The sequence below is a fragment of the Pipra filicauda genome, unplaced genomic scaffold (assembly GCF_003945595.2).
Source record: "Pipra filicauda isolate LSUMZ 115617 unplaced genomic scaffold, ASM394559v2 scaffold197_size1571708_pilon, whole genome shotgun sequence".
NCBI lineage: Eukaryota > Metazoa > Chordata > Aves > Passeriformes > Pipridae > Pipra > Pipra filicauda.
Window position 1 is genome coordinate 326,508 of NW_024104306.1, and position 27,973 is coordinate 354,480.

The window sequence follows — 27,973 nt, forward strand, 5'->3', positions numbered from 1 at the left end:
TATTTTGTATCAAACTTTTATGCAAAGATAAATAATTGTTACACTGTAAAATTGTCAGTTCCGTTTACAGTACATCGACTAGGTTACAATGCATGAGAGACTAAAGAAAACAAAGAGGGTTTGTTTAACTACAAACAGTCTTAAAACTGATATACGTTGTGGATAGTTCCCCATAAAAACTTCAAACGCTCTCTTCATTTCATTGCTCACAACTAGCTAACATCTCTTAGCAAAATAAACACATACCCTTTATTTAGCATGGCATATTTTGTTACTGAATTAATAAACAAACGTTATATAAAAATGATCTGAACATTTGCCTCAAGGGGGAGCTTACAGTTCATTCTTGTAGATCCTTTGCATTTTCAAGCCATTCCAAGCTAATGTTCTTCGACGACATTATAAATACAGCCTCACTGCAAAATGTTATTTTTGCTTTCTTTTCAGTCAGTAAATCATTATACCTCCATGCTACTGTCCTTCCTAGGCGTCTTTGAAATCCACAGTGTGGACTGGTTTGGACTGGTTTTTGTTCTTCCTTTACTGAAAAATAAAAATATAAACTATTTTCAGTGCCACATGTGCCTTTGCAACCCCGATTCAGGTTTGTGATCAGACCTGATTGTTTCACCCCCACATCTGAAGGCCATTTTTGTTGCTTTCACAGAGGAGGTTCCCCATCCACAGTGGCACATGGTGGGTTTAGGTAAGCAACTGTTACCAAAGTTACCAGACCACCCTGCTTAGCAGTGCTACTCCCAAGAACTGTGATAACTTGGCCCATATTTCATTCATTTTGGGGTTTTGGGGTTTTTTTCCAGTTCCCATTTAACCACACCTTCTCTTATAAAGTGGTCTTTCCCAGGATAGGTGTGGACACAGTTTGACCAGGGTTGGCGGGAGCTGAGTGCTTCCCTTGTAGGGGGGACCAGACACACACACACCCCCCTCAGCGCTGCCCAAGGGGCTCAGGGTGAAGCCCAAACCCACCCCAGGGGAGGTACCCCAACCCTGCCCACGTGCACCCTGCACCTGCACCCCTGGGACCCCAGAACACTAATGGGTGTCAGTGCCAGAAAGCTTCTTCCCTTCAGGGCTTGACCTGGCATCTAATGAAGTGATGGTGCATGAGTCAGACTCCTAGCAATGAATGACTGGTAGAAAGCTTCACTAGGGCTGGTTTTCCTTCAATTGTGGTTTGGATGGGGGGGGAAACTGGTTCTAAAAGTAGGTGCTCTGCAATATTTTAAAAAAGTGTTCACTCTCATCTTTACAGGGAGCATGCACCACCTTCCCTCATGTACACTGGCAAGTAACAGTGCACTGCAGCCTACTGGAAAGAGGCATTTCATGAGCCACTGCAGCTGCATTTCAATCAAAATGTTTTACTCTCTGGCTAGAATATTTCACACTGACAGGTTCTTTTCCAATTAAGTAATTACCAGAGGAGGAGAAGTAGCCCTACATTACTCTGTGAGCTGGCAACTTCAGAGTCCCAACAGTCCTATACATTCAGTTTTCTGAATTTTCAGTTTACTCCTTTCCTGGTTTGTAAAAGCAAGCAAGTCTGAGTTGATTTAAAATGTACTTTGAGGGAGCTGAATGGTACAGTAGTTTTAGTCCCTCCAGACTTACCTCTGTAGTCCTACAAAGCAGTGCATTATGTACCTGAGCCCATTGGAGTTATTGAAAAGACTCCCATTGGCTTCAGTGGACTTTAGATCAGGCCACAATGCTATAAACAAAGCAATTGCAATGAATTAAGGAGCTTCAGCACTCCTTTCTTAAAGAGACTGATTCCCTACTTCCTTCCAGATTGATACAGCAAATGCAAACATACTTGGTAAATTAATGATGAAATGCTTTGAATGGAGAGTCCTTGCCACACAGTAGGAACAATTTCTAAATACCTTGGATCAGAACTTGAGCTGTATAAAAGGAGCTTATCTTCAGCAAACCTATGCTGATTTTCACCACCTACACATCTGGTTCAGGAAATATATTTTAGTAAGAAAGGTAAGGAAGATGCAATAAATAGCTTGAGCATATTGCTGTTTTGACCATCAAATGCAATCATAGAAACTGAGAAATATACCAGGTTGGAATTTAAACTTTCTGCAAGGCATTCAGATGATAATGGAGATGGGTCTTTGAAGCAGTTTCTCCTTGCTTCCCTGGAAGAAATGAAAGGGAGAGCATCTAAGCATGAATGAGCTGATCAGTTCTGCCAGCTACAGGGATGAGGTTTTCTTTTCCTTATTAGTACCCTTTAAGAGCCCAATGCCAGGCAAAATTAGTCATGACCTTTCAAGCTAGGCATGTCCTGGTTGGCCATGGATTGTGGGTTTCAGAGGAAAGGTCACCATGTTGTGGAAGCCTAAAAAAGAATGAGAAGTCAGGTTCATGTGGAAAGTTGGGGATCCCTCCTTCCCCAGCAGGATAGAATCCCTTTCCTAAAGCTCTACAATGTTCAGATGATCAGTTCAAGTGCCTCTTTTTTTAATTTGCCTTTTGCCCAAGAACTGCACATTTGTAATGAAACAAAATGATTTGCAAGGTGGAAATAAGTGGAAATATAATTGAAAATAGATGGGGAAATATATTTTTAAAAAATAAAGTTCTGTTTCAACAGATAAAGAAAATACCTTGTTCTTGGTGATAGCATTTTGATTAAAGTAATTTTTAAAAATTGGTGTAATTTCTTAAATTAAAAGTTTTGACGAAACCCAAATGAGCATTCTGGGAGGAAAAAAAAAATCCCCAAACCAAAGAGCCAAAACTGCTGTTTTGATTCAAAACCACTTTCTCACTGATTTTTGTATCATTTAGTCTATCAAACTAATCAGCTAACAGGAAAGGGACAATCTTCCAAGGTGAATTTCCAGTATCTGTGTCATGCAATTTTGAAGTCTTGGAAGTTCAGATGAATTACTTCTGAATGAACTGCTATAGCATCAAAGGCCTGATCAAAGCCCACTGAAGTCAACACCACTAATTCCATTGATTTCAGTGGGCCATGAATCTCTCATTGCTTTCCCAGGAGCATTTGAGGGCTGAAACCTTTCTGGGGAGAGAAAGACCTGCCAGGAAAGGTATGAACACATATGTCATACTTACCAGAAAATCCAGGGCTATTAAAATAAGGGTTCCAGATTTCAACTACTGTATAATTGCTATTGTTATCTATATTATTTCTTTATTACCCTTTTTGCTTTGAGCTTCCAAACTTCTACAGTCCTAGTGCTGATGCTTGGATATAATCTTTCACAAGCATGTATTTGCCTGTCATAAGACATGTTGAAAAGTGCACATTTTCCTTTTCTTTATAGAAAAGTGCATAAAAAAGACAACCAATTTATGATGCAGACCTCATAATATCTTTACGATTACTTGCTTTAATGAGGTACATTACTAAGAAGTACTGTAAATATTACTGTAGATTCACTCATACAGACAGAAACAGGCTTCATATTTGAAAAGTTTTCGCACCTGAAATAAGGTGTTTCAGCTATTGGCAGGAAAAATGAAAGAAAAACCACAAAATAAAAATAAAAACTAAAAATACGGAGGAGTTTTTTTTCTAATTTCTTAAAACAGTGATATCATAATCCTTACTATTATTTCTGCTCTTCAAGAGGGATAACAGCTTGTGAATCTGTTTATTACTCTTGATGTTTTACTAAAATAGCAATTATCTATTTCAGTTTAAACCTTTCTGGATTACATTGCCTTGAGAGCACTTTCTGAAAAAAGGGATGAAAAGGATCCTGTAAAAAAGTTTCAGAAGTATTAGTTCAGAAAAAAAAAAAAAGTTGTCATTTCTTAATGTATCATACTTCGAGAAAAATTAAAAGTCCAAAGAATTTTAAAGCATGAATCAAAATATATCCTGTTTCATAGACTGAAATGTTTCCTCTTTGCATAATAATTCATCTGTTTGACACTGCATCTATGTACAAATATCTGTTTACTTTATGCATTTTCTTTAGCAGATACATGACATACAAAGGATGCATGGCTCAAAGCACAGATTTGCTCTTTGTTTTCAATTTCTCTGCTCCAGTGATCCACCTGTTGCTTGTAGGGTATGGGCAGTGAAACAGCATTAAACAGCTGCTGACCCTTAGGTCTATCCTTGGAAAAAACTGCACTTTAAGTCAGAAAGTGAGGCAAGTCCTTGAGTTCACCCTGTATTTGTAAGGACCCCACTATTCCTTCCTACAGCCCAGATGCTGCATGATGGAAGAGGTGAAATAAAAGTGCTGACAACAGCTCAGCCTACCAAATGGTCTGCAGAGATACCTTTTTCATAAAGAGGTGAAGTCCTAACAGCTATGTACTTTGACACCTGGAATTATTTCAACATGTGGAAAAGCCCGAAGGTGAATGTTCAGCTTTAACAGCTGTAAACTACTTGGATTTTAATAGATGAAAAGATGCTTATTTGCATATTTGGGGACAGATGTAAGCAGTCTTTCAGCATGAATAGCTTGGCAATGGAAATATGAATTCTGCATTTTAAGACCTTTATGGATGAATATATTTTACCTTTTATGAAGCATCTGGAAACAGCAAGTCCCAAAAGCCACCAGTATCAACAGCAGTAATGGTATAGTGGGTATTACAACATAAATTAGATTCGGAATTATACCTACAAGACAAAAGTTCTCATTAATGTCTCCCATGCTGAAAATACCCTTAACCCTGTGAGCAAAAATCTGGAGTAAAATATCAGAAATACATTAACTTACTCAAAAGAACACTTATACATTCCTTCTATAGGAAGAGCTCCAAAGAGATAACTCAGCAGTATCAATAAAACAGCATTTACTGAGTGATGTGCAAGATATGTTAAGGTCTTAAATTCTGATATTTTCCGATTTTGTATTTGAAAATTCAATTATTCTAACAAAGCACATTTCACAGCCTATTATTTTTACGGTCCACACAACCTGTAGATTCAGTTGTCCTTGTATGTTGGATTCTCACCCACGCAGGACCACAGGAGGAGCATCTCCTCTTTCCCCTTAAAAGACGGATATACACTGTTCTTGACTAGTCAGGAGAGCTAAAGATCCTCTCCTGCAGGTACCTGGTCAAAAGGAGTGGGAAATGGTAAAAGCCGAGACTATTATCTGTCTACAATAAAGGATGTGGTTTGCAACTTCCAGAAGGATCCAACTGTTTTTCAGTAATTATATGCCCATGTTTTATGCCAGTGTATGTTTAATGTACAGAGTGGAGAGTTTCTTACCCACCTATTTTGAAAATATTTTTTACTAGAAAAAATAAAGGTGAATGTTCAGGTTGGCTCTGTTTAGGAGTTTTAAACAGTCTTTGTATAGTTTCTGTAAGTGGTAGTATTGATTTTAAAACACAGTTCATCAATATATCAATTCCTCTGGAGTTACAAACAACAGAAATATCAGTTAGGAAGCTGACTTAAATCCAGACAACCAGTGTGGAAATAGAGCACCAACTTTCAATAATCCCATGGTACAATCCTGTAAAATCCAGAGTTGCTCCTTGGAGATGTTCAGTTCCTTGAACTAAGGCCATACTACCTATTTTCATGAACCTCAAGACTCCATTCAGGACATAAATTGCTCAACGAAGTAGCTGGGGCACTACAGGAAGCACCTAGGCAGTAGGTATCCATTTCCAAAATACCAAGTGTCATTTCTGCTAGAAATCTCGGCAAAGCACTCAACTCCTCTAAGCATGTGGTATTCCTTAAAACGCAGCATACTTGTGTATGGCACAGTGCTTATTCGGTAGATAACTGGAGAATTCATGTCATGTCTGTTAGGAAAGATTCATTTGTGCCTTTTTTTTTAATGAGTCAAAGGTATCAGATATAACTGATATGTCTTGGGGAGGAGGTGGGGAGGAGATGGAGAGAGGCAAGGCACTGGTTACCACAGCCTAGAAGGAGATGCTCCACAGCTGGGTGAGCACTGGTGAAATGTTACATCTCAGGAGAAACAGTGTAGATTGTAGATTCAGACCAAAGTTTTGGGAGACAAGGAAATTATTTGTTTCCACAGTTACAAAGAAGAATGACTAAAACTCTTTACGTGTTATTCAAATGTATACGTTTTCAGGGCAGTTCCTGTGGAAACAGACTGCTTCCTCCCGTTGACAAATTAATATTTAACAGTTTCCATTATTAACAGAGTCCACTGTTAATATTTTTACCAGAACACTAAATTCATATGAACACATTACCTGTTTCAGTAGCAATAATGTGATACTGATCTTCTGGTTTACTTGTGTCATAAGGATTTCCTGCTGGCACTGTTGGAATAGTATCTGAAAAGGATATCAGACATCTTAGGAAAACAGTGAGTAAAAAATATGGCTGTTATGTTGTTAAATAAATTAATAATAATTACATCTTAATTTATATTGGAAAAATGAAAGTTTTTATGACTGACTAAACGGCTGGATATATACATGTAAACAAGATTTTATTACAAAATTGGGATTACATCTGGAACAAGAATTACGAGCAGTGCTATTCTGAATAGCCATACATTTGTAGCTATTGCTCTCTAAAGGATTCATTTCTCCTATGTTCCAGTTTTAAACTGTGCCTGTTGAACTTAAATAATTTTGGAGGGTTTTGTAAGCTATCCTTATAATTCTGTATTTACCACTGCAAATCAGTTTAATGTTTAAAATTTCTTACCGTAATCTGGCTCCGCTCTGTCTCCTAATTCTTTTTCTAAGACATAATCTGTTAAATCGATATTTGAAATCAATTGTTGAAGAATTAAATATGTATGCAATAAAACAGATGTTTTCATTATTTTGCATGCAGTATCATAGAAATAGATACATTTCCCCCAAACAGTAATTGCTTAACTCTTTAGCATTTCATCTTCTTACCAAAGACTATTTGCATACTAGCTTCAAATCACTTCTACTTCATACTTTTTGCTCCTTAGAAAAGGGCTATAGTTTATTCTAGTTCCAATTCTTGGTGGCCACTGTTATATTACTGAATAAACCACTAAACATCTTAATTTCCTTTGCTCAATAAAACTCCTAACATCCTCAAAGTTTTATTTGTGCAGACAATCCTAAAACAATACAAAAAACTAAGTGTTCATGATTAGCACTTAAATTTTATCCACATTTTCAAAATAAGGCATACAGAATATTGGCTACGAAACAAAACAAAGCAGCACAAGTTTGTGAGGTTAGATGCCAGTTTCATGTAGTTTGGGTTTGCATCAGGCAGCCCTAAAATCCAAATCATAGGCAGTGGCTTCTAATAAATCTCATAAGGAACTGAAATCACTAAAAGAGGAATGATATCTTACTTCTTGTAACGCACCAGAAACTGGAGGACAAATTCATGGCTTTGGGCTGCATTGCAGAGGCTTCTAAATTTACTTATGGTTACTGTTATAACTAAAGTTCACAAAGATCACAGAATTGATGACCTCATATAGAGGACAGGGGTGGAATCTGCATGACTGAACACCATTCCTTCATCATAAGATTATACTAAATAGTGTTATGAGCCTGCAGTTCTGAGTGTCTTGATAAACACAAACTGCTGGGAGAAATCAGAGCAGCAGTAAAACCCACCAGAAAAAGGCAATTATTTTACCTACTCTGACAAAAAATAGCTACATCTGACCATATATAAAGAAAGATAGCAAAATACCCCGAAGAACTGAGTTCTGTCCCTAGACAGCAGAAGAGCAGTTTTTAATTTGATTGCATAATCAAACATACAGGAACTGGAATGTGGTTGCAATTACCAACCTGTAATTAAATTTAAGATTGCTGAATGATCAATATGATCTAAAGCCAGTAAATGCTGTCAAGGAAAGCACTGTAAAAAGGGCTTAGAAAAATTAAAGTGACCACCAGAAATGTAGTTGCAGCTTGATCAAGACTGCCTAATGAGCACTGCCCTGAACTCGCTGCTGATACAATTAGATTCAACTACATCACAGTCACCTACAACCTGTTTTGGCCTGTGACTGGTATCCTACACCATACAGACAGAAAAGTTGTGGAAAAACAACATACTTGGATAACAAACTGAAATTCAATATGCATGTGGCACTTGAATACTTCTGCTAAAATGGATGTATTTTGTATTGCAAATAGCTGACTCTGAAGCTTTTACGGTGATTTGGGGGGAAAAAAAGGTCATTTGTAAGATCTCAGTTTGAGATGGCAAATGTAATTTTCTTACAGGCATTGCGGCACTTTCTTCAGGCAGTGAAAGGAATGTCATATACCTATTTATACACATTTATGCATCCACTCCTTTCCTCCATGTGACAGAAAAATGCATTTCTAGAGAACAGTCTGGTTTGCTAAAGAGCACAGTTCCAAGAGCTTGAAAAATAAATAGCTACAATTCAGTAGTACTGTATTTAGCTGCACAACAATGTCAGTTGTTAGGATTATTGTTAGATAATCCTAACAATTATCTACCTATATATTATTTGCCTTATACGCCTCATTATACACTAGTAACCTACTTCTACATGGTGAAAGGAATATAAATCCATTTTCATTGTTAAGTAATTTCACTGTTATCGCTTTGTTTTCTGCCAATCCAAAACACCTGACATTTTTTCCAATGGTGAAAGCAATAGAAAAAACAATTCTTTATCACATCTCAAGAAGAATGGTAAGTAGTTCACTATTAGAGAATCATTATTTCACTTCACTTTGTATTTTTTAAGGACATGAAATATACTTGAAATTGAACCTTTTTAATCAAATGTGAACTTTCTGACATAAAAATGTTATTTTAATGACATAAAGTCTTTTTATTATCTTATTTAAAATAATTGGGCTCAGTTGTAAAAGTGATAAAAATGTATATGTCACATTTCCTTGAAGGGCCTATGATAGATAATGATTATCATAAACTAATAACTTTAAAAGCAGAAACAGATTTTGAGGGTGAGGTTAAAATGTGTGGGTATACCAAGCCTTCCAAATATTTAATATTTGCTTCCAATATCAATTGTCATTAATATATTCATTAAGAGACTAGAGAGTGAAAAAGCTATCTCCCAAAGTCAGAGGAAGAAAATAGCCTGAATCTCTACAGACAGACAGATCTGTACAAAGAGTGATTATGGTTTGATTGTGAGCATCGAGAGAACAGATAGAAAACCACAGAATGAGGTAGGACAAATAGCTGTTAAGAGCAGGATTTCACAGAATCACAGAATAGCTTGGGTTGGAAGGGACCTTAAAGATCATCTCATTCCAGGGACAGGTTGCTCAGAGCTCCATCCAACCTTGCCTTGAACACTTCCAGGGATGGGACATCCACAGCTTCTCTGGGAAACCTGTGCCAGAGCCTCACCACCCTCAAAGCAAAGAACTTCCTGCTAATTTCTAATCTAAACCCACTCTCTTTCAGTTTGAAGCCATTCCCCCCATCCTGTCACTACAGGCCCTTGTAAATAGTCTCTCTCCATCTTTCCTGTAGGCTCCTTTCAGATACTGCAAGGCCATAATTAGATCATCCCAGACCTTTCTCTTTTCCAGGCTGAACAATCCCAGTTCTCTCAGCTTTTCCTCATAGCAGAGGTGCTCTATCTCTCTGATCATCTTGATGCCTCCTCTGGACTCGCTCCAGCAGCTCCATGTCCTTCCTGTGCTGGGGACCCCAGAGCTGGAGGCAGCACTGCAGGTGGGGTCTCACCAGAGCAGAGCAGAGGGGTAGAATCCCCTCCGTCCCCTGCTGCCCACACTGCTTTGGATGCAGCCCAGGACATGGGGGGTTTCTGGGCTCCCAGTGCACATGGCTGGGTCATGTCCAGCCTCTCACCCACCAGCACCCCCAAGTCCTTCTCAGCAGGGCTGCTCTGGATCTGTTCATCCCCCAGCCTGTATTCATGCTGGGGATTGCCCCAGCCCTGTTGCAGCACCTTGGACTTGGCCTTGTTAAGCCTCATGGCATTCCCACTGGTCCACTTTTCAAGATTTTATTAATTAATTAATGAAATTAATGCATAATTTCATATGCATTCTGACTTTCGGCTTACTTTTTGAGAAACGGATACAGCATAGATTATTTGAAAATATTTTTATGATCCTGCTGCAAACCACGTTTTCATTTGCTGTAAGTACCACCAAGAGTAGAAAGTGTTACAGGCTCAATCTTGAAAGTTTATTTTTCATGTCTTTTCTGTTTTTTCATGATGTTCTAGTTTATAGTTCATGTTTCCTCTACTGACATATACAGAACTTATGTCATGTCTGGAAGTACAGCCAAATTGCCTAAGATCTGGCTTTTTCTGTCACCATCTCAACTAGCATGCATCTGCTTTTCATATCTAAAGTTTACATGCATGAATGCAGAATTTTTTTCCTACTGTTCTGGACTTCAATCTTCAAGCCAAAATTTTTTGAAACAGCCATCACAAAATAACTTAATACAAAATGATGGGTCTGCAACTACAAGGACAGTGTATTTTTTCCAGTAGGACCAAGAGATGTCTTGGTCATTCTACTTCATAGTGAACAAGGAAAGTAGAAAATGGCCACTTAAAACACTTTGTGGAGAATAAAATAACCAGGGAATTAATTATATCAAAGCAAACCTGGGAATGCATGATAGTGAAGATAACCTTGAAAACATTCTTATTAGATACAAGCAGGTTTATCTAAATTTATTAAAATTTATTTTAAAATTTTATATTTAAAATTTATTTAAAATTCCCTCACAAAACTGAGGCAATTCTTTTTCTAAGGTAATGTCCCACCTGTGCAATATAACTCTAGTTTCACCTACCTGGGGCATATTTGCAGATAAAATTGTGCTTCATGTTGCATCTATCATCATTCCATTGATAAAGGTATGGCCCTCCCAGACCAGGGTTTGCAGTTGGCTGATGATACATCACCACACAGGCTTCACTTCCACAGGAAGGCTCATCTGTATACCAATTTCTAGTGGCACACATAAAGACAAGCTTTCAACTTTTGAAGGTAAGGTTCATCAGGGTACTAAAAACAGTTTACATCAATGAAGATACATCAAATCCAACACTCCCATCCTCAAAGATATGCTTCATTTCCCACAATTTCTCTGTGAAAAGAGTTTAAGTCCCAAGCTCCACAACTCTGGATCTTAAAAATCTGATGAGTCAAAGCACCTCTGCAGAAATAAAATCCTACTGCTCTGCTTTCCTGACTATTTGACTTTTAACTGTCCCCTTGTCCTGAGTTCTGTGAGTTGCTGCTGCTCTGGTCTTTGGCTTAATCAGGAAATGAAAGGCTTTTCAAAAAAGGTAGAAACAGAAAAATTCACACTAATATGCATTAATTTACTTAGTGGCTGGCTCCCTGACTCAAGGTGGCCAGAGTTTTGCAGAATGTGCCTGCCTGCTATCAGGCCACATCCTAAAAGATTCTAGGTGTGGTAGAACAACCTCCAAGAGCCATAGAGGGACAAACTCATTAGATGGGAGCAAGGAAAATTGTAGGCTGAAGCCACACTATGCCACCCTTTCACAGCTCCAGATTCAAAATACCAGCTCCACTTTATCTGGAGGAGTTAAGGAGGGACACTAGAAACTTCATGGGCCAGACAGTCGTCAAGCTTCTTTCTAGAATACTTGGCTTGCTGGGCATTTCAATTCCCATTTCTTTCCACAGAACCTTCTCTATAAGTAGTTTTACAGACTTACCTGAAGGGTGAAATACTTCCATCAGCCCACTGGTAGAGGTCGGGGCAAACACTTGATGTGGCCAGTCCATCACCACTCCTCCAGAGCCCGATCCAGAAATCACCATCAGAAATCCCAGAGCCTGATTTAGTGAGGTTTTGTAACATGTTTTCTATCAGTTGCTGCTCAGCTTCGCTTTCCAAGCTCAGTAAAGCCCCACCATCCATCTCACAAGCCTGGCGGGCCTCCTGAAAGCCCACACGTCTAGACAAGTCCTGGAAATAGGCTAACTTGTAACATGAGCGCTTGAAGGCACCATAGCACACCTTTTGACCTGAAAAATAAAAACATGAGAGTATTTAGGGTACAGTAATGAACGGTAAAACCACCAAAAAAAAAATAGATTACATGATGCATATGCTGATGGAGGCCAGGAGATTTTTTTTTTTTCCCCTGTCTGAAAGGATTCATGGGGATACACTGGCACCACTGAAATACTTCGCTCTAATTTAAATTGCAAATATTGCACAGTTCATGGGAATCTATGGCTTTCTTCCCAAGGCCTGTAAAACTCTCCAAAACACTGAAGGTTCCCACTAACTTCTAGAAAAAGACTCCCTACTCTAATGACTGTACCATCAGGCTGTAAATGAGTGTACTCTGTTAAAGCCAAGGTCTGTTTGGAGGGTATTTTCTTAACTATTTCATACTAATGGACCAACTCCACTTTTATTTTGCAATCAAAGCTATTTGATTTAAAAAAAAAATGTTTAAATTTCTCCATTTTAGTGGCAAGAAGCAGCTAGCAGTTTTTGAATCCTGCTATATGACCCTGAGAGGCTGTATTCACAAGGAACTCATCTTGTGGTGTGAAGATACTCTTCACTATAATGTGACAAAGCACAACATGTAAGGGTGTGTGGAAGGAGAGTATCTGCTTCTTTAGGGTATCTGGTCAATGAAATTTTTGGTGCAAAAAGGAATAATAATAAAAGGAACCAAATACACAAACACAGACTTGACAGGAAAACGTAATGAAGAAAAACAAGAAGGAAATAAAGAAAACTTGTCAGGTACACAAATTGGTGAGCTATCAAGAAACTGCAGGCAAACAGGACTTTGCAACTTGATAAGGATGTTGAGGGGACTATGCAATCTCATGAGGCATCAGCAGGGTTAGGGAATGGGGAGGAACAAAGAGGGAACTGACAGGAAAGGGTATTAAAGGGGTCAGTCACATGTAAAACGGTGTGTGTGACTGAACCTGTTCCTTCCCTAGTGACCATCTATTTCTGTCAGCTGAGGAGAAAGAGGGGACTTGACTGTCCGTGTTTATATGGGTGATGCACTTGGGTGCTGTTGAAGGCAGCACCTTGCCTGTGTCAACCTGTGTGACAGCCGTGTCCTGCCTGCACAGCACTGGAATATCTGCTCAGACTGGTTGAACCATCAAGGGCAAAAGCTGCAGCCACATCCTTCAGCTCAGAGAGAAGCCCTGGGTACAAGGTTAGGCACCAGCAGCCAGGCAGGAGGGGTTCCAGGGACTGGAGGTGCTGGAGGAGGTGACCACTCTCTAAACATGCTTTGCAACACCCAACAGAAACTCCAGATATTAGCAGATATCTCAACACACTCCAGATCTCACAAAGACACCCTGTGATACTTTCAGAAAGCCCTAGATCTCCTACATTCACACCACTTCTCCTTTGCCCTTCAGAGTTATGTCTGTGGAAAGAATCAAAAGCCAAATGAAGAAACAATACTTATTCCTTCCAGTTCTGTGGCTGAGAAAGATACATGCCTTTTTCCAGAAAAGGGAAAAAAAATTATCTTCCATTACTGAGATTCTCTAGAGATTATATAACAAGATGAGAAATTAACAGAGTCCCATATCAGCTGCAATTGAACTCCAGTATGTTCATTTCAGGACAGGAGAAGGCTTCTAAATATAACCATCTTTTAGGAAAAAAAAAAAAAACAAACAATTTTTTCCAGTATGGAAAATTATCATTAAAGAAGAAAAGCGGGAGAGGTTATTTTGATAAGTAAAAATTACTGAAGGATATCAAAGCAATAAAAACTACCAGACATTATCTAGATTGTTTAGAAATCAACAAATTTCTTAATTTGACTGGATAATTTGGCAAGGATATTATTTGATTGTACCATGTCAGATTTGCATTAGAAAATTTTGTATTTAGTCCCATTCTTAAGCAAACCCTTTGGCTTTACCTTTGAACAGGATTTATCCTGTTTTACCTTAAAAAAAACCACCGTAATTTGTCACTGGAAAACAGCAACATCATCCTATAAACTAAGTTGCACCACAACTTTTTAAGCCAGTGTTTTTCTAAACACAAAGAAGAAACATAGGAGTAAACAGAAAAGCCTAAAAGCTAGTTCATTCTTCTTGCTTTAGTATTGTTTCATTTTTTTATTAAATAAGTAGCATAATTCCCATAACAGATTGCAAACAGCACAAGAGCTGACTGAAGACTTCTCTGTATTTGCAGAGTGGACAATTTCCAGAATTTGTAGAGAATGAGCAGACTGTATCAAAGCTGCATTAATAATGCAACATAAAAACAGGAATAGCTCTTGACTTTTAGCTAAGAACGGTTCAATAAAAAGGACAAGCTTGTTCCACAGATATCCATGGAAAAACCCAGGCTTCCAAGATCAGGAAGAGAGGACCTATTTGGACTTCGTCTGATAACGTCCTGACAACATTGCGTGTCCCAATTCCTTTCCTGCCATTTCCCTTTATTCATGCAAGTTAAGAACCTTGCTATCAATCCATGTAGCGAGAGCCACAGTCCTGGCTGGCCAATGGTGCTGAAGAACCAAAGCACAGACCCTTAGATACAGAAGCATATAAAATAATGGGCTTCTTTCTAAGACTTCTTTGAATAGAAGAAAAAAATGCCCCTGTTATCCAAGTAAAATGTTATCCAAGTAAACTGCTCAGAAGTAGGAAGTGCAAGAATGAAAGCTGCATGTGAAATCCCAGCTCATTCCCTTCATCTATAATACTGCAATTCAAATTTTGTTAACATGATCAGTTTTCCCCAGCAGCTCTGTCTCACTGACAGGGTCAAGTGCACAGGGAAGGAGGAGCTGAGCAACATTTTGACCCTCACCACTGAGTGAGTGACAATGGCTTATTGCCAGAGTACACATATGGATATAACAGCTCAAACATCCAAAGGTTAGCACTGAATCATGTGGGACAGGAATCACTTACAAGGAAAAGTGACCACACCTTTCCCTCTAGTTCAAGAGTGGACTCAAAGCATTAATTCAAGATGTATATGTAAATTTAGGGAGAGTCCTTTGTTCACTGTCTTGCCTTTTTTTTATTTTCCCAGACAATTTTTATAAAGAAGTTCTTCCATGGTTCCTTTCATACTGTGCACATACTCCCCCTTGACACCAAGTAGTAAGTAATGAGCAAATTCAGCTACCAAAATATTCCAGTCACAGTTTCAGTCACGCAGGAATGTTCAATCCAGATGAGTGGGCCGACGACTGTAGATCTCAATTCCCATGCTGTGCCTCCCTTTCATGGGAAAATAGTTAGCTTTCCATCTATAACACACACATCCAGTCCCCTGCATGTTTCTCAGGTGGTTGAAGCGCCTCCCCTCACTCTCTGTTCTCATGCACAGTCTCTGCTCTTCTGTGGCTCTCCAAAAACCTAATTTAAATGACCTTCCTAGCAGGACAAATGGGTCCTTGCTGGCTACCTGATCAAGCTCCTTCAGGATATTCATCTCCAGTCAGCTGCTGCACAGAGTCTCATGCTGCTTGATAGACTCATTTAGGTCAGAAAACACCTTTAATATCATTGGGTCATGGAGTCCTGGCAAGTGCTGTGCCTGAGTTGCTATAAGAATACCACTGTTGTTGCAGATGTTTATGCAGTGTTAAATAACTCTAAAATCAAGTCTTACAAAATGAAGGAATTGAACAAGTGAAAATTTGCACGCAATCCAACTCCTAAATTCCTGCTCTTTCATTTGTTGTTCTCTACACCTCTGGCAAAAGAAATAACTTCCCCCTTAAAGGCTGATCATTTCTGCAAGAATATACCCCTAGAAACCAACAGAGAAAACAGCAAGGAACCAAGAAATAACTGGCATTAAGATCCATAGACCCATACAATGTGAATGAAGTACGTGAGGCAGAGTAGTAAGCTTTCTGGAAGAAGCTGTGAATTTCTCTTGTTCTAGTTAATTTAATCCCTGCATTTAGGCAGTGACCGACTCTGAATCTTTTCTTTCTTCTTTTGAAGGGGACTTTGAACTAGCGCCACTATGGCAGATAAATGTGTTAATGGAAATCTGCAGTTTTGCCTCGATAGCTGGCAAATCAGTTGACATTTTAGTGCTCTTCTTGGAATGCACTGAGGTGTCAGGTTTTTAAGCTTCATTTTTTACCACTTTCTCTACTAATTTCTCAACTACAAAGCAAAAATAATTTTCCAGTGAAAACCGACAGAATGGACCACATTGTACAGCAGACAAGATAAGTATGGAAACATTAACTATGTGTTATTTTACTTTACACTAACATCTTTGCAGCAGACAAGACTCCACAGTTAATTTTAAAGCAACATTTTTTCTATTTCAGCTGTATAAATTCAATTCCAATTTTTCTGTCACAATTGAATAGAAAATAGATTTGTAAGCAAGACTGTTGGAATGAATCACATTAAGACACTATGCAATATGAATAAATGGAGGCAAGTTAGACATTTACAACCTCTCCAAAAGATCTGCCCTGTGATACTTGGGGGAATAAAGAAAACATGAAGGAAAACCTTGCGCCACCACATGGTATCCAGAAAGAAAAAAAAGAAAAACATGTTATTGTGTTTGTTCCTTCCTTCAGTGTGAGATTGAAGATCTAACTAATTTAATAAGAATAATTTAAGAAAACCTAAGAACTCATTCTTACTCTTTTCCCCTACAAACACCCAGGCAAATTAAGGTTTCAACCAACCCTATCTGACTATCTGCTGATGTGAAGGTGGAGTGGTTATATCCTTCCTTTCATGAAGCGTATCAGAAAAGCCTTTCCTCACTCAAGCAGAACAGTCCAGACCCTGGTCAGAAGCAGAAACATGCAAAACACACCCTTGGCTTGGTGTCGTGAACCCATTCCTTACCTTTCCATCAATAATTGCTTTCTTGCCTCTTGAGGGAAGAGCATTATGTTGAAGCAACAACTGACAGAAAAAAAAACTGGTTTTCACTTTCTTCCACAGTTACAAAAGTGCAAGATTAGGTGTCTCATTTTCCTTATGGAAATGTCTCCTGGTTTGTTCTCTCTACCTCTCCCGCAGACATCAGCCATACAACACAGCTCTGGCCCTGTTCCCTCAGCCTCAGCAGCTCTGGTCACCTACTGCAGAGAACCTGAACTGACTGGACTTCCCTTGCACTCTGTCTCACTATCCCATTAGCTGATGAAAGCAAGTGTACAGTACTTGCTCTAAGAAACACCAGCTACCATTCATAGAATCATAGAATCGACCAGGTTGGAAAAGACCTCCAAGATCATCAAGTCCAACCCTTGATCCAACAGCACCATGGTTACTAGACCATGGCACTAAGTGGAACATCCAGTCTCACCTTAAAAACCTCCAGGGACCATGAGTCCACCACCTCCCTGGGCAGCCCATTCCAATGTCTGTCTGTAAAAAATGTCTTCCTAATATCCCATCCATAAGGACCAATTTTCATCTTTAGGTGTCACATAGCAGTTCCATAGTAGAATGTTTTGATCTCAACATTAGAACAAAGTTTTTAATTAAACTACTCATTAAAACATTTCTGGAAGGAAAAAAGTGTCCTTAGAGAAAAGGAGAAACAAGCAAATTCTTAGCTGGTATTTCAATCAATTATGTCTCCATTAAGTTTTAATAATTATATTTCATTAAACAGAAATAATAGATTCCTTGATTTCTGTCATGACAGAAGTTATAGTGTCATGACAAAGTGTCATTTAGAAGCTAAATTGCTGATAAAATATCCAGGTCAAAGACTCCTCTTCCCTAAGAGCATCAAGATTTGTACTAACTAAACCTCCATGGGCCCATGAGGGACACAAAGATTATTTTGAGTAACACATATTGCTTGCTGGAGTCTTTGAAGATATCAGGTAGAAGGCAAGCTCCCTGCTAGCAAATCCCAGCCTTCCCTCCTCTTGAATCTCACAAACTAACCTACAATCCAGGGTCCCCTACCATTAGCATCCACTGAGATTAGTGGGGAACAGCCACTGCATGTGCATAGCACACGTGAGGAGAGACAAAACGGAATACACAAAGTCTGAGGTAGTAAAGTCCATTATGTTTTTATATTGTGACTTTTTCTTCACAAGATAGAAAGGAATGTGCTTGGTAGAAAGGAATGTGAAATATTTAATGCTAACCAAAACAGCATGATGCTGATGGAGAATTCTGAAAATAAAGTGACAAAATAAAGACACAAGAACTTAAGTGAGAGTAATAATGAAATAGCAAAAACAGAATTCTACATAAATTAATTAAAATATTCCACTGGTTAGAAATATATTTCTTTGCTTGTGTTATGAAGACTAGTCTTGGTCTCAAGCTTGCATGAGCACAGTGACCTCAGGGTCTGGGTAACACTGGGCACAATTTGTTTTCACCTGTCCCCGAGTCACAGGGCACTCCATGCCAAGTCCCAGTAATGCATTTCAAATGTGACCAGTAAGAGCCTAAAAGATATTAAATTTCCCTAATCACATTTTGGTTCAAAGCTGATGCATCTTGTCAAATGATCTTTGTATCATCCACTCAGATTTTGACTGGATTCAGCTGATGGTCATGTTTTGCTGTTGATGTTTTACTCCATCATATTTGTGGCCATTCATTGAATTTAATTGATGATTCATATTACTTTTTAAAAAAACAATACTGTGATAACATTTCATAATTACATTCTGTCTTCATTTAGGATAAAAGCAAACTGCCATCTTCTCTCACAAAGTTTGTAACACTAAGACACATTCTCTAGTTGAGTCATTATTCAGACCATTGATGTTTTCTCAGCTAACACTTCTGAGCAGCTTAAGCAATTCTGTGTGCTCTCAAATTTGCCATTCAAATACCAGCTCCTGTACAGATCACACACCAGCCTGTATCCATATTAATATCTTCATAGCTATCTCTTCCATACCTTAGTAGGTATTTTTTCCTCCAACCCTCCTAATAACCAAGTCTGCAAAGAGAAGAGACATCCATTACTGATTTATACTTCTTCTGGATTAGGGGTTATGCATAATTGTCATCATACATTTTTTCTTAAGTGATTTTTCTAATGGGAAAAATTTTCAAAGGTTCCAAGTCATTTTTAATGGCTTATATAAAATATCACAGGGCCATATTTGCCTATCTAGTAGCTGTACTTCAAGTAGATATGTGTACAGGGAGACACTTTGTATGCATCATATCAGTCACAAGCATGTAGACAATGTCTAAGGTGGCTTATTGGAGGTTGGCCCCAAGCTCTCAAGCAAAACTCATCTATTAGCCAGACTTCTAACAATATTATTCTGAGGGACTTCTATAATGGAGTCCCTTTCTTGCTAAATTCTTGGTTATTAACCTGTAAAAGTTATAGATGTATAGACAGCATGTATAAAATGATCACTAAAAGGCAAATTCTTTCTATTCTTTCTTAGACACAGGCCAAATCTATCTTTAACCATTAACCACTCCATATCTTGTGACGTAGCAAAGACAGTGCTAGAGGTCCTCAGACACCAGCCAAACAGCCTTCTCTAGGATTAATGCAAATCTTGCAAAGTGACAAAACAGGGACAATGGAAATTTTAAGTAAAAAGAAAGTACTGTATTATACCATTCAGACAGAGAGTTAGTAGTTATGCAGAATATGAAATTACACAAGGAGCATTTGTCCCAATCCAGTCTCTGTCTTCTTTATTTTCTCTTTTTATAGTTCATTTATTGCTGAAATTGGGTTTTCAGCTGTTAACTAGTTAAGCTATTGTGTTTCTAAGCACTTTTGGGGACAAGGAGTTGACTTGTTATTTCTGAATAACAACTGTTCTCAATAGACCCATAACAGCTACACTTTTACAAAACCAAGAAATCAAAAGGAGACAGTCCATTTGTAAAGGAACATTAGGCAGTACTGATTTAAATATTAAATATTACTTATCATTAACACCTGGATTTTGCCATCTGGCTGAATACAAATGCAATTAAAATTCAATCTGATAGCTTCCCTGCATATTGCAGCAAGATTGCTGGTTGTGAAAAATATATAAATGAACACTTATGACAAGTATTGATCTAAATATTACATTTGGGGAGGCTTGTCAAAGCCTCTATGTGCTCAGAACCTGCACTCTTCTAGGTCTTGGGAAGACACAAGCTGGGATCCCTTGTCCTGCAAAATGTTTTTCATTGTGTTGAAGAAACACTGGGAGGATTTGTCTTTCCCAGAGTAGACTAAAAGTTTGCCTGGATTTTCAAAATCAATGTTGTGGTGTTTCAGACACAGGCTTGCTCTTGATGTACTGGGAACTGGAATGAAAGCTGCCATCTTCACAAAGCAGTGATAGGTTTATTCATTCATTTCACAAAGAAAATAACATTTATTTCTTTTAGTTAGCTTCTCAACTCTGGCACACACAGCAGGGATCTCAGGCCACTGATAAAGAAGCTGTAAAGAAGTAGCTTGATGTCTAAATCTCATTAGAAGCTAATCAACACTTCACCCTCCATAACTACCCTTGCAGGAAAACATACGATTACAATTATGTAAATCAATACAAGGTAAGTGTCTTCAACTGGAAAATAAATATCCATTTTTATTAAAAGGTTTTAGTCACTGATTCAGGTCATAAGTCATTATCAAAAAGAAAAAAAAAATCTATAAAGTATTTCCCAAAAGGTATTTCTTTTTTTTCCCCTCACAGTCAAATCATTAAAGCCATGACAGCTTTCCTTTCTTCTAAGTGAAACATACCTTCGTTTTGGCATCAGCTCTGTTTCAGATATATATCACATCATAAATTTAAAGCATGTGATCCATTTAGATTTTCCTGTAATAACAGTTTTCCTCTCTTCTGATCGTGTGAACTTTACAGGTATATATCACAGGGCTGATCATGGCAGACAGCCGCTTACTTCTGTAAGGGGCCACTACACTCCTGGGGGTTCACCCTAGGTGCCAATATAGCTGCTAAGACAACCACCTGCAAGTTGCCTCCTCTATTCCCATGTTAAGAAGGAATAGAGATTGATGTGAGACCTATATTTTTCCCTTGTCTGCCTTGGAGAAATCTAGAAACACTGCCACTTGGAGCAACGCAGCCTCTTTGGCACCACCAGGCATGATGAGGACAATGCACTTAGAAACTTAGTGCTGGCACCCAGAGAGGATCAGCTTGCACTTCAACGTGGTACAGTCTGCATCTGATCAACTGGCAGTAAGAAAAATGTCACCATGAGCATAGGACATGGAGCATACGCATTTTCTTCTGCGATATATACTCCGGACCTCAGTTTCCCTAGCAGTGAATTGTGTTTGTTAAAAATTACAATTCTACCCAAAGAATAACACTCTTCATGGGTACAAATAACTCTGTTCACTTCCATGGACACAAGCAGACCAATGATGACACCCAAGTGTCAATGGAATCTATTTGAATCTATTCAAACTAAGAGGAAATGCGGTGTGTTGGAAAGATCTACACATCTACAAGTCTGCTCCAGGATGTGGATTATTTACCCAGAACTTAAAAAATACTGCTGATGCTCTTAGCAGCATTTTTACTTTATTTTCTTTTTTTCTTAAAAGTCCTACAAACACCCACTAATATGATAAATTTTTTTATATACCATTGCCTGAAGGCACACCAAGTGTCCAATCATATCAGCTGTTATATAAAAAGCAGCACAAATACTCACAAGATGGGCCCAGGGAAGCTGTGGTTGCCCCATTCCTAGAAGTGTTCAAGGCCTGGTTGGATGGAACTCTGAGTAACCTGGTCTAATGGAAGGTGTCCCTGTCCATGGTAAGGGTGTTGGAACAAGATGATCTTTAAGGTCTCTTCCAACCCAGGCTATCCTGTGGTTCGAATTAAGTCCCTTCATCAATAGTTTTCTGTGAAGTCAAACCCAGATCAGATTTCCCAGAAACTTTAAAGACAGACATGGTAGCTAAGAAGTTGTTAAAATGTTGTGGAATAGACATGACAAGAAATGTTTGAATGGCTTAAATATAATGTGTTCCAGCCTAGGGAGCAGGGAATAGTAATACTCTCCTGTCCCAAAACAGCAGACATTTTCACAAATACCCAATTTTATATAAATCAGTATGTTCCCTCTACAGGTTTTCCCCTAAGCATAAATTTAAGCACTTCTGAGAACCTCTGTTGATGGCTCATTTCTTATTTTTGCCTCTTGAAGGAAATAGTTCATAAATCTCTAGCCATAGAATATCCCTCAGTTGAAAGGGACCCTCAAGGATCATCAGGCTTCAATCCTGGCCCTGCACAGGATACCCCAAGAATCACACAATGTGCCTGAGATTGATGTCCAAATGATTCTTGAGCTCTGGCAGAATTGGTGTTGTGACCACTTCCCTGGGAAACCTGTTCCAGTGCCTAACCACCACCTGGGGGAAGAACATTTTCCTAATATTCAACCTAAATCTCCCATGGTCAATAAATATGTCTTATGCCAATTAAATTAAGAAAAAGAGGAGAAAAGAGAAAACTTCCCAATTATTTTTAAGAGCAAGCATCATCCATTCTCACCCTTTTTCAGTAAAATTTGAATGTCTTTTTCCAAATAAATGTATTTTCATGGATTCATTGCCAAAATACCTGTATTTGCCATAGATTTAATTCATATATATATATATGGATGCAAAATTGCATTAATTTCCTTGATTTATGGACTCAAGAGTTTCCTGGGGTGGAACACCCTACATGCATCTCAGTACGAGAGTGTAGAGTGCCTTCTTTTTGCAGCAGTTCCACAATTAAGACAAATCAACAGGCAAGTCCTTGCTCATTTGCATTCTCCTAAGAAACTGGGAAAAGCCAATCCATATGGAATCTTAGAATTGGTACTACAATTGGTACTACAATACACTAAGAGAAAAATAGTCAAATAGAGATAAAGCATAACAGGTTAGTTCTCATTACATGTATACATGTACATTGCTGTAGGGGAAGAAACTGTTGAGACACAGAGTGGGATTCATCTCCCCAAACTTTAGTTATTCCCAATGTACCTGTCCACATCTAAGCTGGCTCACTGACCTCACTGTGTAGACAACTGAATGAAACAGGCATTTTTAGGGTGTATCTGTGGTATTTTCAAGATCTAAAGCAAAATGAAACTAATCCCACTCTAAAAATACCATTTTTATCCGTCACCCATAAAGTGAGCCTAGAGTCATTAGCTGGAGCTACTTTGATTTAGTTGCAGCTACATTTAGATTTAGTTGTAGCTCTGCCAACTCTTTAGTTAGGACTCATTATTTTTTAAGATTGCTTGGAACTGAAGGTCCTCCTGTTTGTCAGTGGTGGGAGTAGGGACTGCTTCAGCAAGAGTCTAAAATAATTCCCAGCTTGTGAGTGACGGGTATGAGTATGGGATTAGAGTGCAGCAATTACTAGCAAATCATTGTTTCATCTTACTTATTTTACATTAGTACTGTACAGTCTTTTCTGATGCAGAGATTTCCAAAGAGAAAGCCATTATGAGAATTAGTTTCAGAAAAAGAGAGCTGTATAGAGCCCTTATGAACCAAAGCATGTTCTCCTGCAAAGATCTTATAATCAACAAGTTTGATCTACACAGGATCAGACCTTAACTATATAGAATTCAAGTCAAGGTACAGAACATGAGTTCAACAAGAAAAGAGATTTTTTTGCACAGGGCTGCTGTACTGGGACAGCACATCAGCCTTGTCTCACTTGGAGCAAGAAAAGCCATGTGAAAGAAAAACCAACTATCCATACCATTCCACCACAGCTCCCTCCATGGTAAGAATTTCCTCTTGGGCTCCTCAGACAAGTGGAGTACAGGGGCTTGACAATCATGAGTTTGAGAATTGCAATGCCTTCCTCTATTTTTGAACAAGATGTTGTGAGGGAAAAGTTGCATTCCTGGAAAAGTTGCATGCTCACCTGAGGCACAGCACTAGAAATTTCCATCACTCCCCTTAGCCCCTGAGCAGAACTACAACCTTGCTAACCTGCATATCTCTCCTCCATAAGCAGGGTAAGCTTAAGAGGGTTGATCAAGGGGGCATTACCTCTAATACTGAAATATGACTCCTAAAGCTGGTTCAAGTAGTCTGGTATTTCTACTCTGCTTTATAAGGACTCATCCACCATCACACAACTCCCATTATCAAAACTGTGTTCTCATTCCACAGGGTATTGTGGAATTTCTTGGTGAGGAGTAAGGTGTGTTTAATAGAAATATGTATTATATCCAAGAGTCATCACATCATTTCACTTTAAGAGCCCAGATCATTGATTTGTCTCCAAGAAGACATTGCTCAGAATAGGTAGATAAGGAAAGGAATTGATAAAGAAGTCTAAGGGGATTAAATGCTCAGCTTCTCCTGCACTTCTCCAAGTCCCAGGTTTAATGAGTACTGAGACCTAAAACTGAGCAAAAAGATGTTGTCCTGTGTGGACATGCATGTGTATTAAAAGCTTTTCTACTATGGAGCTGAATGCTGGGTATTTAAAATGTGTTCAATACACACCTGTTGCACGTGTATCCTGTAGACAAGAGAGGCAGTGGGTTTTTTCAGGTTATACTTTCAAATTTTAAGCTACAAGTGTATCTTAAAATGAACTGTTCATAAAAAAAAAAAAACCCACACACTTTACAGTAGAAGGTTTCATCTACAGAAAATACTTAACAGTTTGACAGACAAAACTGTAATAAGCAGGCCAAGCCAATTCAAATAAGTCAAACCCTTTTGAGAAAGGGTCTATTCAATTCAGTACCCATGAAGATACTTCTTCAATTATCTTACTTTGCAGTACTTTATGTACAACTCAAATCTGATCATAAGCTGTGTGAATGAGCATATCCACTTCCTTAAAGGCATATGAAGCAGATAAGTCTATACTTTAGGGGCAATTCTTGTGCTTTCATGATCCACTAAATGTTTTTCCTCGTTTAGTGTTTTACATATCCAAATACTTCTACACCAAAATAGATACATACTGCTTTAAAATACTGCATCACTATTTAATCTGCTATTGATGCATAGCCATAGCAAAGAGCAAAATTTAAAAAGCCACAGAAATACAAGTAGACAGCAAACAGCAGTCATTAAACTATAACATCTATGATTAATACATAGGCTGTTAAATGATTAGTAATAAGATTAGCTTGCATCTCTCCTGCCCAATAGATACTTAAAGTAATTGCATCTTTGCAAACTGCATTATCATCACTTCATGTTCTTTATGATGTCATGGGACAGCAAGGCAGACTCAGCACTTTCTTCTGAGCCTGCCTGGACTTTTTTTGTCTTCAAGAATCAATTCTCTGGTAACACTAGATACCCTGATATGGAGGCTGTGAGCACTGCTCACAAACCATCTGTCTAACTACACTAAAAATTACAAAACATTTGTATTACTGCTCTTCAAAACTTTCCAAATCAAAGCTGACAAAGAAATAACACCTGAATGTGAATGATTTGATGCTAGCAATAGTTTTAATTATATCCCAGGAAAATGAACATACTTGGAAAGAGTAACAGAAACCCTTTACTTAAGGAAATGTCATTTTGAAAAGGCAGGTCCTTTCTTTTCTGCCCTTTTGACACTGTGGTCAAAATGGTTGCAAATTTGAAATTATTGCTAGGTTTGGTGCAAACTTACTGCAGTAAATGGGATTTCACAAGGTCCAACCAGTACTCAAGGCAGTTTCACAAACAGCTTCTATATGAGTGGTGGGAATTATATATTTATTTGGAATGAGAACAGTGGCACTTCCAATCATTCAAGATTATTTATCATGACTGAAGCATGAATTAGCAATTTCTCAGGAAATCAGGTCTATTTAAGATATAGACTTATGAATTCATACAAAGTTTTTTTTAAGCCCAAATTGTCGGTTCTTATACAGGAGAGAGATAAGCTAGATGGGAGTCAGGTGGACAGCACACACTACCCAATTATTCAATAGCACTATTTCTTGTCTGAAAAAGTGTTGACTACTGCTAGTACTAGACCTATGCCTGAGCATGTTCCAGGATAGGGGTGTGGTCCTTGAGAGAAGAGACAAAAAGAAGAAATAAAATTTAAAAAGAGTTCTTCTGTCAGTACGTCAGAGTAGCTGGCAGAAGCGTAATAAACATTTGGCTGTTATTTAACTAATGAATACAACTTCAGCTAATTAATTAATAGTACAAAAATTGTTCTTCTATAAGTGTCTTCAAATCCTCCCTGTATTCTACCAGCTAAGTATTAGCTGCATAATACACTGATGTGAGGTTCATTATACACTTTGAAATGTTTCAGGGAAATATAGGGCAGAGCCTGTATTCTTTCAAAGCCCCAAAACCTTTTATGCATCTAGGAACAATTTGACTAAGCAGTACACACATATATCATTTTTAAAAGCTGGAACTCTACTCAGTTTGCTGCATCTCAAACACAGAACCTTCAGCTAGAAGATTAAGGGACTGGGTTTCCTCTGTCACACGTGGACTCCAGTAGTGAGACTACTAATGCAAAATACATCTCACTGATGATTAATCTTCACTATTCCTTAACAATCAACTGTTACATAAGATTCATATAAATCGTTATACAAAGAGCTTTAATGTATCATGTCAGCCAGTACAATTCACATTATCATGGAGGTAGATGAACTATTTCAGGGTACTCTTCAGGCAAGCAAGCTTTTTCAAAGTGTTGGAAGTACTGTTACTTAGCTACTGTTTCCTGAAGATATTGTTTCACCAAAAGCCCAACAGCACCTCTCAGTTCTGCACGTGAACGTGTTTCAAATAAAACATGATCAAAATGGTCAGTGTCTGCACTCCACCAGCAACTAAGAAAGTTATCCAAATTCAGAAATCAAATGTCTCCCACAAAAAACTGTAAGAAAAGTTTTCTTGACATGCTACTGTTACAGCCTCTGAAACAATTGTATACAAATCATATGCATAAAGAGAAGTGTTTCTACCTGCATATACAAACATTTACACAACTTGTTAACAAGCACTGTGGACCATGTAAAATCTTTGTTCCAGGCAAATGCATGGATGTGCTGCACATGTAACGTGCCTCCGAGAGCCTCTTAGCTTTAGCTTGAAAGGTCTGAGCCAAAGTACAATTAAAAATAGCCTTTTCATTAAATTCAGCAGCTTCTGAGCATATGCATCCGTAGACTGGAAACACACAGCATGAGCTTACAGCTCTCAAATTAAACCTAACATAGAGATTTCTGAAGTACTGTCTTCCTTTCTGCTCTGAGAGTTGTGGACGCACCTACACGTAATAAAACTATTTATGCCACCTGTTCTTAGAAGTTTGCTTTTTTCCTCCTGACAACATTACAAACAAAGAAGAAATATCGCTATACAGATGCCAACACATCTCAACCCACAGCTGTTCCTCGGGAAGACGCTGCAGCGAGCACATGCTCGACCTTTTTTAAACAACTCGGACGGAGCCGGAGCGCGCCTGCAGTCATCCAGCTCCAACAACACGGGGCAGGAACTGCCTCCAGGCTGCCGCGGGAGCCTGCGGACCCGGACCTGGAGCTGTTTGCAGCTCTACCGGGCGCGCAGCCCCGGGATGGCCCCGCCGGGACGGCGGCGCTCCCGCAGCGGGGCAGGAGCGCCCGGGAGGCGCTTCCAGCGCTCGCCTAGTACACGCAGGTCCTTCAAGCAGCGGGCTCGCTCCCAGCTCTCCCCCTCTGCTTCCCGGTCCTGCGAGCGCCGCACTCCCGCACCGGCCCCCGCACGGCACTCACCGCTGAGGACGCGCCCGGCGAGCGCCCCGGGCCCGCACAGCGCGGCCGCCGCCAGCACGGCCGCCAGCCCCAGCCCCGCTGCGGCCCCCATGGCGCTGCCCCGCTGCCGCTGCCGTCCGTAGAAGCGCTCGGGGCAGGGGATGCCCGCCGGAGGAGCTGGTCCGCAAGCCCGGCTGTGCCGCTGCCCGCCACCGCCTCCACTCCGCCCGCCGCCCTGCCTTTATCTGCTCCCCTCGCCCAGGGACCGCCCCCGCGCCGCCCCCAGACCCAGACCCTG

General features: G+C 39.2%; 1 protein-coding gene across 6 annotated transcripts; it reads right to left on the bottom strand.

Moving 5' to 3' along the window:
• CHODL (chondrolectin) lies at positions 1-27,852 on the bottom strand. Of its 6 annotated transcripts, none has more exons than XM_039380535.1 (8): positions 27,697-27,852; positions 11,685-11,997; positions 10,787-10,944; positions 6,692-6,739; positions 6,229-6,312; positions 4,549-4,651; positions 2,096-2,174; positions 1-543 (listed from the first exon to the last, which is right to left on the bottom strand). In XM_039380535.1, the coding sequence occupies exons 1-8, from the start codon at positions 27,785-27,787 to the stop codon at positions 541-543; spliced, it is 879 nt and encodes a 292-aa protein (XP_039236469.1). In that variant the 5' UTR covers positions 27,788-27,852; the 3' UTR covers positions 1-540. The 6 variants fall into 6 exon arrangements, with proteins under 6 accessions (XP_039236469.1, XP_039236472.1, XP_027571431.1 ...); XM_039380536.1 differs by lacking the exon at positions 2,096-2,174 and adding an exon at positions 2,305-2,377 and having other exon boundaries at positions 465-543; XM_039380538.1 differs by lacking the exon at positions 6,692-6,739.
• Between the last annotated feature and the right edge of the window lie 121 nt (positions 27,853-27,973).